General features: G+C 41.9%; 1 protein-coding gene across 1 annotated transcript in view; it reads left to right on the forward strand.

Moving 5' to 3' along the window:
- The first annotated feature begins 202 nt into the window (after positions 1-202).
- Positions 203-14,228, forward strand: part of IPPK (inositol-pentakisphosphate 2-kinase) — a 31,386-nt gene continuing 17,360 nt past the window's right edge. Inside the window, exon 1 of the mRNA XM_086845188.1 lies at positions 203-1,851. Coding sequence (XP_086701314.1) covers positions 1,771-1,851 — 81 coding nt within the window. The 5' untranslated portion in view covers positions 203-1,770. The remainder of the gene's footprint in view (positions 1,852-14,228) is intronic.

A 14,228-nucleotide genomic window follows, 5' to 3' on the forward strand; every position in this document is an offset into this window, starting at 1 on the left:
TTTCATCATATTCATTTATCAAATGGCTAAAAGATCAAGAATTCCTTTTTCATGTAAAACTGTATAGTATGGTAAAAAAAGGAAAAGTGATTGTTAGTATTTTAGCACATATTTTGTTTAACCCCCATTTTTTAGTGAAATTGGATGATGTATTTAAGTTACACCACACACATTTAAAAAAAAATAAATCAATGACTCATTGCAGATTTATGCAAGTTTTATTTTCAGCCTTCTAGGTGCATCTTCTCTCTCTGTAAAAAAGGGAGAGTTTACTTCACTTTGACTTTCTTTAGAAAAGCTGCAATAGCGAGTCAAGTTTGGGTACTATCCAAATTATACAAATGTGTTCATTATACAGAGGAAAGCTTCTGAGTGTTAATTACCTCCTTTTGTGTCAGCCTGGGCCCTGTCATGAAGAGCCTTGTGAGGAAGCAGGAAAGAAAAGGGGGAATTTCAGAGAGGGATTGTTTTAAAATGGTCATTGAAGGGTAAGTTTTGCTGCATGTGGTCAAGTCAGTCATAAAAATTACTAGATTAAGGGTTCTAGAATTTAATCCTGGGCATGTGATAGTGCATTTGGATGTTTAGATTTTCTATTTATCGTAAATCAAGTATGTGTATATTCATACTTGGGAAAACAGCTTAGTGTTTAGTTTTTATGTTACACAGACACTGATCTTTCTGCTTGTAACATTAGGTCTTTGAATGACCTGGTGTACTGGAGCACAAGGCTAATTAAACAGACACTTGACTGCAAGATCAACATCTGTAAAATTCAAACCAGTGTAGCTGGAAACTGTGTCTGAAAAGACATTGGGAGGGACTGCCCAGGTGGATGGTGGAGTCACTGGGAGCGACTGGGGCTGTTCAAGGAAAGACTGGATGTGGCATTTAGTGATGGGTTTATAACGTGGTGACTGGTTTTAAGTTGGACTTGATGGTCTTGGAGGTCTTTTCCAGCCGAATCGATTCTGTGAAACGCAGTCCCAGAGGGGTCAGAACCTTCCCTATTTTGGGTGTTGGACCATGCACAGAGCCTCTGCTGTGAGCTCATCTTCCTCACGGTGAGTACAGTGTCCACAGGCACCCCATGCCGTAGGACACAGAGTTAAAGGGACCCATCGGGATCAGAGTCCAGCTCCCAGACACCCCAAAATCCCACCCTGTCCCTGAGAGCATTGTCCAAACTCTCCTTGAGCTCTGTCAGCCTCGGGGCTGTGACCGAGGGGAGCCTGTTCAGTGCCCCGACCCCACTCTGGGTGCGTTCCTCATAAAGACGAGGTCTCTTTAGATTGTTTCTTTCCCTAAAGGCCCCTGTCTCCTTTTCCCCAAGATGAACAAATCAAGTCATCCCAGCTGCTCCGCATATAAGGCTTCCCCTCCCGATCTTTCTGCCATCCTTATGGCCTCCTTTTGATGCTCTTCAATAGCTTAACCTCTTTTTTTTTTTATAGCGCGGTGCCCAAAACTACAGACAGGGCTGCTGAAGCCGAGACCGTTGCAGAGCAACCCCCTCCTTTGACCGGCCGTTCCCGGAGGCCGAAGACGCTTTTCCGCCGCCGGTTCTGCCCGCGCGGCGCCTGAGGGCTCCCGCTGCCCCGGCAGCGCTGCCCGGCCGCGCCACGGCGGTGGGGCTGCCCGGCTCCAAGATGGCGCCCGCGGCGGGCGGGACTTCCCGCGGCTGAGGGCGGGCGGCGCAGCCGCGATGGTGGCGGCGTGAGGCGGCGGGGCCGGCGGCTGCTCCTGCCCTCCGCGCGGCCCGGGCCGGGCATGGAAGTGGAGAAGATGGATGAGAATGAATGGAAATACCACGGGGAAGGAAACCAGAGCCTCGTGGTCTCACACTGCCAGGTACGAGGGAGCCCCAACCCGGGCCCGCGTGAGGGGGGCGGCCCGGCGGGAGCGGCCGCTCGGCCCCGCCGCCCGCCCTCGCTGCTTTCTTTCCCGGAGGAGTTTTCTATCCCGGGGAGATCGGGCCCGTCCCGTGGGGAAGACGAGCGGCCGTTTCGCTGGGTCCTCTGTCACGGCCAGTAATGATGGGAGGGAGAGCAACCGATGGCCGGGCAGCTGCCGCCTGGAGATGGGAGCTGTGAGGAAAAGTGCTAAAAATTAACCTTTTCCATCATCATTCCCGGGTGTGGGTGATGTGACAGGAGAAGGCGAGCTGGTGAAGGCGTGTTTTTCCCTTTGTCACCGACTCTGGCTCTGTGAGGAGTTTGAGCACTCGCTGCAGTGCTGGGCCGAGCTCCCGACTCTGATTTAGGTTTTTGCCTTTGCCACAGAACTGGTGTGATGTGACCCCGGCGGCCACTTAATCCCCATTCTCCCATCTACCTGTTGGTCTGGTTTATTGTTTTGTTGATTATTTTTTTTTTCCCTTTTTGTTTGTCTGGGTTTTTTTGGGTTTTTTTTGGGGGGGTGGGTTGGGTTGGGGGGCCACGGGGGGATGAAAGTGTGTTTTATTTAAAAAATCTAATAAAATAGATTCAGTATTTGAAGCAGTGATGATTAAACGAAGCTGAATCCAATTAAGCAGACTCTGTGTCAGTTTATGCTGACAGTGTATTCGTGCCCCCCTTGCCATGCACATTATTTACTTAATGTATTGGGATACATGCCCCTTGAAGGAGTTCATTCCTGTTCTGTTTTTATACTTTAAAGATGTATTTGTATTTCAGTTTAAAAGCTGGTATGGATTTGCCACAGAATGTTCTTGATGATTCATAGATCAGAACTCAGAAAAGCCAGAATAATGAAATATAGGATTTTTGTAGAAAAAGATCTGTAATAAGAGTTGAATCTTGAAAACACTTTTTAAAAAATATGTCTAAATGACTGAAAATACCGGATTCTTTTAATGTCTGTTTTCTGTATTATCGGTATTGGCTGTGAAATATTAGCAAATACCAAGCCTGAGAAAATGCTAGAAATCTTGTGGTGGTTTCCAAACTTTAGGAGGGGCACTTATGTGGCTCTGGCTTTCCCCCCCTCTTTTCTTTATATCAAATTCTATTTAAAAGCTATTTTTGGTGCAAGAAGAATATGCATGATTTTGCTTCCTGTTACATTTTAGCTTTGAAAAAGGGAGTGTAGAAACTACTCAGTCACTGGATGATGGGAATCAGGATAAATAATGGATTGTTAGTGATGTAATTGTGATTATCTTTAAAGATGTGGAAAGTGAGGAAGTCAGCCAGTGATTCAGAGTAGCTGCTGATCTTGCCAGTTCTCTTTTTAACAAGATGCTAAAACTTTTACAATAGAGTGAAAGTGAAATAGATACAATTTTTCCTTTGTAGGCAACTTTGAAGCACTAAAAGCTTACGTTTTGGATCTTTGTGTCTACTGATGACAAATTCTGGTAAACTTGAAGCCTATAAATACTATTTAGATGTTAATTGTAGCTTTGTGCCTCTTAGGAACAGGACATCCTTGCACCATTAATCATCGCTCCCTTGATCTGGTGTTAAGTTATTCTCAGGTTCGTGTGAACGGATCAGCAGCACAGCTAAGACATTTTGACTGTCCTTGCTTCATTCTGTAGCTTCCCAGTCCGTGTTTTTTGTGTATCAGTGCCAGAGGAAGGGATAGGGATTTGGTGGTGGTGAGACACGAATGGATGCTCAGATACAAGTGAGAGGTCAGATCAGAACAGTGCATGTGCTTGTTGTTTCCATGTTCTGATGTGTAGCAGTGTTTTGAAATGTGGAGAGGAAGCTGGTCCCTAACTCTCCAAGCCTTTCTTCCTTGCTTCTGGAAAATTTGAGAAGTTTTGTTTTTTAAACTTCAACAAAAAAGTGAATCCCTATCCTTCTGGAGAAGAGGGCATGAGCTGCTTTGCCTCTCGCAAAATGAGGTCTGGGGTGTTGTGTTTGAACTCCTGCTCTATGCACCACTCCTTGGAGCACTGATAACAGCCCTGTGCAAGGTCATGTCTCCAGCACACAGGGTGTGTGGGCTGGGGTGGGCAGCCTGGCTGGACACTCCTGTTCCTGCCTGTGAGGGCTGTGGCTGGGTCAGGGATGGACAGTAGGAGCTGTAAGGCCCATGTCATCACAAGGAGCTCTCCTGTGTTTAAGGCTCTGCTTATTTCCTGGGGTTGCTCCATTCCCAGGTTGCCCTTTAAGACATGAATGTAACGCATTGTTAACCCAGTACAGTACCAAATTAAAAAGTTGGTCATGGAAAAGTCACATGCCCAACAAACAGCTCTGCTGGCAGTGAGCTGATAAGCCCTGGACGCAGGCGACACGCAGCCGCTTTTCCAGTGCGTCCAGACAATGGCAGTGGGATGCTGGCATCCTATGGAAAGTGCTCTGTTGTCTCCATGAAAGTGCTGTCAGTGCTTGCTGTGCTTTTTCCTCTTGCTGGTTGTTAATCCTGCAGGATGCAGCAGTGACAGGAGTCTTGCCGTGTGCTCAAATCACTGCAAGTGCATCGCTGTTCCTTATCCCTCCAGTGCAGGATAAGGATCCTGAGGCACAGCATGGGTTACTCAACACATCTCTTCTTACAGTGGTAGTTTTATAGAGTTACTTTAATTAGTTTGGCAGCATTTAGACAGTGATCTGATGAATAAAGATGGAATGTCTGCCGAGCATTTCCAGTTCCCATTGTTATCACCAGAGCTCTGTGCTTGCTTGCTTGATGAGCACTCAAGCTTCTGCTTTAATGAATTTTTAAAGTTTCAGTTCTGGAGAATCTAAAGTTCCAGAAGATGTACAGAACTATGGCACAAATTTCTCTGGTGATCAAGCTTTTCTTTTTGGTTTTTATTGAAGCTGTGAATGAATTAGTCCAAATTGAAACTGAATTGTGGTCGAAAGGCCTTTGTGGAGTCTTGCAGTCTGCTGAAGTGTTAGAATGATCAGACAGTTTTCCTACCTCATGATTCTAGTGTGAAATACAGCTGGTAACTCTGAGGTGTTAGTGAGATACTTGTGCTGCAGGATAGCTACAGCTCGAGAAACTCCCAACCAAGTACCATCACAGCCACCTGTGTGGTTTAGAAAGCTTCTTTTTCCCGGAGTTTTCAGTGGAGAGTTGCTCCTTCTGCTTCAAATTTGGCTTAAGATTTAAAAAGAGAGCTAATCATTGCTTTCCCTCCTCCTCCCTTCTCATGAGCAGTAGAGAGGGTTCAAAGGAACTGCTGCAGAACAGTTATCTCCTGGTAAGCTGTTGTGTCTTTCTGCAGCACAGAGCCTTAACTTTTCAGTAGTGAGCTGGAAATCCTCCTTTGGAGTTCTGCACTTTAATCAGTTGTTTGCTCTTATGGGACGCTTAACACTTCATTTCAAAAGGCTTTAGTAGATGTTTGTAGGAAGTAGTGTAAGCAACTCTAGGAATAATAACTTGGATTTCCTTCTGCTGTTGAAACCTGTGCTTGTAGTCCGCAGTAGTTGTTTTATGACATGAAGTATGTCCATTCCCCCTGGCCTCTGTTTTACGTCTTGTGTTTTGGGATATTGTGGTAACCAAAAGCCTAATTTTGAAATACATTTGAACGTTAAACTTGTGTTTCAGGGTGAGTATGGAGAAGTGGAAAATGGGAATTTTTTTATCCCCAGCTTGATTTTTATTCAGTCAGATGGTCTAGAACAACCTTGGCATATGCTTGCAAAAGGCTGTGGTTTATGGCTTCAGATGCCTGGATTGTTAATGTTCATCTATTTCATGTATTGGAATGTTTGCAGCTCCAGCGGGTATCTTTGGGCTTTACAGGACTTAATTAGTAAATGCATAAACCATCTCCAGAGCATCTGTGAGCTTACAAGTAGGAAAAGGGAAAGGAGGAGAGATGGAGAAGGTAAGTGAAGCATCGTATGGATGAGGGAGTCAAGCCAGGTAATCAAGCTTGCAGAAGATTCTCAAAATTGGTTCCTGTAGTAAACAAATAATGTTTCTCTCCGTGCTATTTATTTTCCCTTCAAGACCTGTGGTAAAGATGGAGGCTGTCCCAGTGCTGCTTTAGAAGCATCCTTCCCACTCCTTGTGCTGACTGCACAGGGGACTGTAGTGAGCAGAGGTACAGGAAGAGAGGGGTATCTTGTGTTTTAGCAGCAGTCTCTGTTTTCACTGTGTCTGTAGCTGCTTCTGCTGGCACCTGCATTATGGTGGCTGCAAAGCACATGCAGGAAGTCACTTTCTGCATAGGGGGGAGAGGGGTTTGGTTTGGGATTTTGAAATAACTCTATGAGAAGGGGCTTTGTGTCAGTCAGGATAGATAATTGTTCCTAATAGTGCCTTTGCATTATGAAATAGCTTTCCTGTGGCTGGTTGGTTGTTTTGTTTATAAGAATAATGACAAGTTCAGTTCTGTTGTAATAAACTTACTTGAGGAGAGCACAGGATTATACGTTTGGACAGAAAGGTGTTGTTGAAAGAGTAGAAAGCTTCTGGTAGGAATGACTTAGTTATCTGCAGCTTTCCTCTGGTCTTATTTGGCAGAAAGTGATGATGTTGATCATTAATTGCTGTCTTGTTGAGAGAATCTTCTTAAGGTGCTTTTTCTGATGATGTCATTTTGTACAAGTCCCAAAACTTGTGTGGCCTGTTTCTTCTGTTGTTTTCCTGTGTGGAGTTGCCTGAATCTCTTTTGTGCTATTGAAGTTCGTGTAAGTATTGACATCCCGCAAAATTCCAAATTGTTCCTGAGAAATTCAAGGTCCCTGATTAAAAAGCAAGTTGTTTTTTTTTTTTTTTTCATTTGTGTTCTGTTTTCTGTTCAGTTGTGTTCTGATTATTTTTTTTTTCATTAATATCTATGAATGTCTTAATTTCATAGAAATATAGAACAGGCTGCTGATTCCTGTATTAAAGAATCACAAGCTGTACTTGTGGTTATAAATACAGTAGTTTATTATTAATGGCCTTTTCTGAATATTGCTCTGATTTAGATATGGCCACATTGTGGTCTCTTGGTTCTTTCACAGAAAGATATTACCAGAAAAGGTAAAATGCAACATTTTATTTGTTGAATTTTATTTTGACTAATGGAAAGGCATAGTTTTGGTAAGACTTGAACTTAAACATTTTTGTCTCCTTGATGCAATTCTATTTACATTCCAAACCTGTGCTGATCTTTATGTCTGATGGATTTGGGAATCATGTAGTGTGGGGAGGAGTTCTGTGTCTGGTTTTGGAGAGTTTTCTGCCTCTTCTGTTTGGGTGGTTTTTGTTGGTTTGGTTTTGGTGTGTGTGTGTGGTGTTTTTTTTTAAATTTCATAGGGCATTTCTTTGACCTGGCTTCTCCAGCTTTGTTTTTTTGGGTGTGTGCATATCTCAGCAGTGTCTGACTCTAAATATTGTTTAACAAAACCCCCACACCTGCACACTTTTTGCTTACTTAGACAAAAGGACAGGAAGACAGCTTGATGAGTAAAGGTAATAGTTCTTCTTTCTTAGTCGTCATTGCTTTTGTTTTTTAAAAAATTTATTTACTTGACTGAAGCAGCTATGAAAACCAGTTGAAAAAGCCAAGTATGTGATCAGGGTGTGTCATCAGTGAATAAGAAAGAAAGAAGATGCCTTTCTTGCTATGAACAGCAATGAAGTTCTTAGGAAGAGAGAGCAATCACCAGTTTGAGCTGGAATTTGGGAACCTTTGTGACACCTTTATAATTAAACTGTATAATTCCTTGCACTGACTTTGGCTAATTGATACTTAGATACACATCTATGGTCAGTGGATAAAAAAAGACAGTTTTGTAATTGCTTGTATTTAGTTCTTTGGCTAAACAGGTACAGCTTTTACTGTTGATACCATTACTTGAGTACAATCTGCAAAGCTTTTACTGTAAACAAAGAATTAAAAATTACTGGAAGTACTTCCAGTTCTGTCAATTAGCTGTGAAGCTTTTTATTGACACACACTTCCCCCATGTTATTAGGTTGAGTCAACATCAAGGAATTTTAATTCTGTATCAGGATTTCAATTCCATATTGTACCTGTAGTTAAACTTAAAATTTTCTTGTGTTTACCAGGTTTCTGCACTGAAGGGAGGCTCTGAATGCAGAGCAGTTCAGTGTCTTGCGTGAAGTGAAAGGGAAGGTGGCACTGGGTAGCCGGGCTCAGTGTAGAGAGGAGAGACAGCAGAAAGGCAGCAATTAAAACTTTTCTTATAGGAGCACCTTAAGTTTTGTAGATGCAGATGGGAAAACACAGGATGTGTGTGGATAGAGATGGGAGACAGAAGCTCTGTGGTCTAACACTAATTCCATATGACAGTGATCATTTAACTGCAGCAGCACCTCTCTCCTCCCTGCAGAATACTTGTTTCAGAGGTGTTATCTTTTGCTAATAATGAGTGTTGGAGCTGATTTGGCTTTTGGTGACCTTCTTTGGAAATTCAACCTCTACTTTGAGTCTGTTTTTCCCTTTTTTTGTGTGACTTTTGAGAATGCTGAAGGCTATATCCAGTGAAAAGGTGAAACAAATCCCAGTTTTGCAGTCAAGCACAGGAGATCATTAGCCTTGATTAAAAATGATCCTGTTTTTTTTTTTTTTTCTGGTTGGGTTCAATGCTAGTTCAGACTTGAATGAGTTCCTTTTGCAGTTGAGATCAAGTTGTTATTTTAAAAATATTTCTTTTGTGTCTGTTACAAGTGCTTGTCATGCAGTGATAGTTTGTGTGCCTTTTCTGTGCTGCTCCTGTATCTGCCCTCAGCTGACAGCAGCCGTGGGTTGGCTGCTTTGGCTAAAGCAGCCTGGCTGACCCTAAGCTGTGTAGGAGTGCTCTGTTCAAGAGCCTACTTTGTTCACTCTTGGTTCTTCCCCTCTCTCAGCTTTTCAGTGGCTGTTCCTTTTGCCTCAGTCACAGGATTTCTCTGTGACATGGAATAAAGTGTCAAGGAGCTGTTCTGACCTCCTTGAACTGTCTGTCCTCCCTGACCTGCTTTTACTTGGGAAGCAACAGAGTCACTGGATTCTGCATGAGCACAAGGCTTGCTTAGGTGCCTTCTGGCTGAGTTGTTCTGGATGCTGAGAATTATTCACTTGTTCTAACTGTCCATTTAATTATTTAACTTCATTCTAATCCCTCTTACTGTTTTGAGTCTTTATTTCCTCCCTCCCATTAATAATTTCCTGGAACACCATAACATCAGATGACTTGGCAGCTAAGTGCTGGGAAGTGGGTGTTGCTGATAAGAGGGGGCTTTAGGGCAGCTTAAAGGGAGGAAGCTTAGGACATGTTTTTATGTTCTGATTGGTACAACTCACCTGTTTGACAGATGGATGAGGTATGTGATATGTTTTTAAATATTAAGGACCATTTTTCATGGTTGTGTTTCATGGTGAGGACATCAGGGCTCATGTGCTGTGCTACCCAGACAGTGCTAATGCACACTGAGGGCCAGGCATCAATGGGTTTATTCATCTTGTTCTCTCTCTGGTTTGTGTTTCCACCTTGTACCAGTGGGTGTATCACCTGATATCATTTCAGGTACACTGATTTGGCTGAAGGGCAGACATTTCCTTCTCACTCTTGCAGAGTGCAATCATTAAAATCTCTTGGAATTGGTACCATCTGTGTATTGCAAGGTTATAGAAGCTTAGCTATAAAGTGAAACCTGAGGTAGTGCTTGACTCTCACGGGAATCGAGATCATAACCAAGCAGAAAAAAGGAAAGAGTTGGAATGAGCACCTGAAGTCTGGTGCAAGCTGTGAGCTCTGTGCTAAAGAAAACAAGTGTCATGGGGGGTTTGCTTTCAAATAATGGTTTGCCATATTGAATGGTATCAAGCCAGATGCCACGCCATAAATCCTTTATTCATGTTAAGAAATAAAACCATTGTTCTTCAAGGACTCCTGTGCTAAATAAGAGAGTATTGTTCCGATTTCTGAATGCTTCTTTGCGCTATATGCGAGCAATTGCTAAACTTCCTCCATACTGGCAGGAAATGTAGCTTTCCTCACTTTGTTTTGTGTGATCTTATCCACTTTGTGTAGAACAAAACTGAGTTGGAAAACAGTTGTGCATGATATTACCAGTGTCTTTCATTCAAAAGCTGCAAATTTTTCCAGCATTTGGTTTGTTTCCATCTCTCATAACCATTCACATTGCACAGCACACTGACCCTGGATGAGACCTTTAAAAATGACTTGTGTTGAGTATTGTGAAGATAAGCTTTGGCTGAAGTGCCTGGGCAGTGTGGTGGGCATGTTTTCACTGAGTTCTGTAATTTCTCTGAAGAAGGAACTCTCCCTCTTATTCTTTTCTGAGATGTGAAGATAACACTTCTTTGTCCATTTTTCTCCTTCCCAGAAATTGCGTTTTCTGAATAGAAAACTATTGTTTTCTGTTCAAATCCCTCAAACTAGAATTAGAATTGAAGGGGCCGTGGGATGTAGATTTGGAATAAAAAAGTCAGAATATTTTTTTCAGTTGATAAATAGTGTATGCAGCTATGGTGTGCTACTGCAGGAATATCTTAGTATCAGCTAAACAATTCCATAGTTCATGTTGAGTATCCTTGGAACTGTTAGTATTCAGTATTTGCATATCACTGTGTTCAGTTTGTCTCCCTCCCTTGGACTGAGAATTAGAATGTACTTTCTGTAGGTGTCATTGCTGTAGGTTGTTGTAAACCCACAATGATTAGGTAGAACTGAATAATCACAGTGGTAGGTCTGGCATCCTTAAAGCTGTGTTTGATAAGTTCTTGGTAGCTCTTTAGGGTCAGCAAAATAGTGAATTAAATAACGAATTATAAAGAAATTCAGAGCCTTTACGGACACTATTTTCTGTAAATGTATTTGACTTTGTATCTTCATCTCCTTTGGCAGTGGTTGGTGGTGGTGTGTGAAATTAGTTGCAAAAAAATAGCAGAGCAATTATAGAGATTTGTTACCATTCTTTGAGAGTGTTTCACCCCATGTTTATAGTTAGAAACTTGTGACTTTTACATGCACAACTTTAAAAGAAAGACGGGTCTTCTTACTCTGTTTCTGTGTTGTGTGCCTTTTAAAGCAAATGTTGTCATGTAAAATTGCAGATAGTGCCTGCAAAAGTACTGGTGAGTTTTTAGATGCCAGAATTTATGAGGTGGTGTGGAGTGAGGGAGATGATGGGTGTGGGAAGAGGGGTGGAGTTCCTTTTGGGATTTAAAAAGTTGCTTCTCAGAGTCATGTTCTCTACCAGTTGATCTTGCACATGTGATCACAAGTTGGGAATCAACGAGATGAGAATCTTTCCCAGTTGTGGAAGGAGATGTCAGGGTAGTGCTTTGCCTCCAGACAAAAGCAGTTAGTGTGTGCTTCTTAGAATAATAACAGAGTAATAACAAATGACGTGAACCTGCTTATTTGGAAAAGGAGAAGCTGATGTTTCCCAGGCTTTGTGTTTGGACAGGCTAATTCTTTGTATTTTTGTACTGAAACTTATTTTAAACGTGTGTGTGAGCAGAGGGAAAACACACATCTTTCTGTATATATAAGCAATTTTACCAGTAGTTGAGCTAATTTTAATTTTTCCTATTTCTTTTACTGCTACCAACTCTTATCTAGTTTTTTGTTACTAATGTAGCAAGAGACCTGAAAAAAATCTGTGATGCAAATGAAGTTGTTCCCTGAAGGGAAATATCAAGATTATAGATTTGCCCCAGTTGTGTTTAACTTCTAAAAACTCTCCAGTTCAGGAGGCCTGCATTCTATGACAGTGAGGTCATAGAATAAGGTCAATATCAAACACCAAGCTGAAAAGAAACAAATGTAAGCTTTTATCCTGGTTTCATAATGCTACTGCCTAATCCAAAGTACCTGGATTGATGCCAGTCATATTTTGGCCGAGCTACCAAGGATTACTTTATTTTTTGGATTTAATTGATTAAGATTAATATAATAGCTGTAGTAACTGCTCAGGAGAAGAAAAATTCTTACAGGTAAGCTTTTGGGGACCAAGCCCGGGACACTGTTTTTTTCCCAGGACACACGAGGACAAGAGCTGTGTGTATGTACACATCCCGCTGGTTCTGTGATGCTGTCCATTTTGAGTATTTTCACAGCTCCTCCCACTGCTCCTTCTCTCCTTATTGGCAATCCTTAACTTTGTTCTGCTCTAACCCAAACAATTGTTCGTTGATGGGGTGCTAAAGAAGTGTTTGCCTTTCTTGGTGGGGCTGTAAACTGCAGGCTGCAGACTGTGGCTTGGGACCGAGCTCCTCTGGAACACTTCTGGTTACATCATCTCCAGCCCAGCGCTTGTGGATGTGTTTTCAGAGATGCAAGTTTGGGTATCCTTGTTGCTAGTGTTTGTTTTCAGTTTTCCATAACAATTGGAAATGGTTGTTGTAGCCCTAGTATGGTCCTGGAGCCACTAAGAACATTGTTATCTGCCATCAAGCTGCTTTGCTCTTATGTGAGAGTTGTCCTTAAATTCCTTATTTGAGAGTAAGACAGTCGTGTGTGATGTTCTGATGAGTTGGTTATTTTTAGTCTTTTGTCACTAAATGGAGACTGAACATATTCGCGGATTAAAAAAAAAAGTAGAGAATTCTTTCTTTGAATTCATTATTTTTCTAACTTATCTGACATCAAAAGATATGAAGCCTTTTAATGTTGCATGTGTTTTATGACATTTGCCTCCGTCCATGCTCTGTTTCTTTCTTTTCCTCTTCTGCTTACAGCCTGCTTTTTTCATCCTTTTATCTCTCTGGGACTGTTACCCAGCTAACAAAATACTCTGATGGTGACAGTGCCTTGATGGAACTGGTGCTAGGCACCTCTGTAAGCCCTTCCACTGGTTGTGGAGAAGGACATTTAGGGAGCATTAGGATCTAGTTGATCTGATCCTCAAAGTGCTAAGGAGTAGTGGCAACCTCTTCAGAGATCTGTTCTCTTTGGGATTTGGGCCATTCTTGAGCATGCAGATAAGTATGGCACATATTTTCTGTTCTGTAAATATAAAAAAATTAAAGGCATCTTAAGATAACTGACAAAAACCCTCATGGTAACAACCACCCACAATATTTCCAAGTAAGGAATCCGCCAAGTGAATCAGAAATGCAATAGCATGAGAAATGTGGGCCAATATTTTTGGTGGTGATAGTTCTGAAGCAGTTGACATCTGTGACATCTGATGGGTTAACCTTGGTTCTGTGGAGGTATTTAAATGCACAAAGGGATAGATCTAGCTGGACACTTGCCTCAAAGTAGGAAAGAAGTGTTTCTGAGGGTTTTTTGAGGTTTGGTTTTGGGGTGGGTTTTTGTTTGTTGGTGGTTTTGGGTTTTTATTTCCTCTAGTCATTTAAAATAGTCTTACTAAAATGTAGTGTGGGCTGGCTGGTTTAAGTGCATCTGTGAAGTTTTGTTTGAACAGTGCTGTGCTTTCTTTTGACATCTTTAGACCAGCAACACATTCTTCTTTTTCCATATGTAATTTTGGTCATTTTGACAAATCAGAAATGACTTGCTGATGAACAGATACTGTCCTGGTTCCTATGAGAGCATATCAGGTTTTCCAGAGTACTGGTTGGAATCTTGTCTGGGAACTGATTAAAAGATAAAGATCTACACTAGCCTTGAAAGATTACAGAATCATGTTTCTGAATGGATTAGAAGTGATAATCAGATCACTCCATCACTGATCCACTTATGAATAATTAAAGCAGGAGATCCAAATGGTTGAAACACTGTAAGAGTAACGCACTGCACACAGAGCTACAGGCTTGTCAGGCCTGGGCTGTTACCTATGTGTAGGACGTAATGAGAGAGAGAGGAAGTGTCACCAGGAATTTTGTCAAATCCAGTTGACTGTAATTACCACTCTGGCAGTATCTTGTTTGCTGTTGGGACACTCATCTTGCAAGACAAATCAAATTAACAGCAAAGTATCCTTTCATGTGAGAGTGTTTTCCAGATGTGTGTGAACTATGAGATTTATGGTGGCGTGAGACATTAGATCTGGAAGGGGTCTTGTCTGGGTTTCAGTGGCAACGTCTCAACCTGGACCTAGTTTTGTTAGTGTTTTGGATAGCACACTGACATTAGTTTTCCTTGTTTTCTCTTTCTCTCCATGTTAGTAATTAAAGATATCTGTAGTTCTCTCCCTCAGCCTGTGCAGAAACAGCTTTCAGCTCTGAAATATGGAATAGATCTGGTGCTGTCATGCTATGTGAAGTTTTTTAATGGCAAATAATTTGGAAGGGAAAAAGCTTGGATTCCATAAACCAGAAGTGCAACTGGGACATTTTGTCTGCATTGTCTTTATCAGAGAATCTGAGTGTACTT

This window comes from Cyanistes caeruleus, chromosome 11 (genome assembly GCF_971803275.1).
Source record: "Cyanistes caeruleus chromosome 11, bCyaCae1.hap1.1, whole genome shotgun sequence".
NCBI classification, from domain to species: Eukaryota; Metazoa; Chordata; class Aves; order Passeriformes; family Paridae; genus Cyanistes; species Cyanistes caeruleus.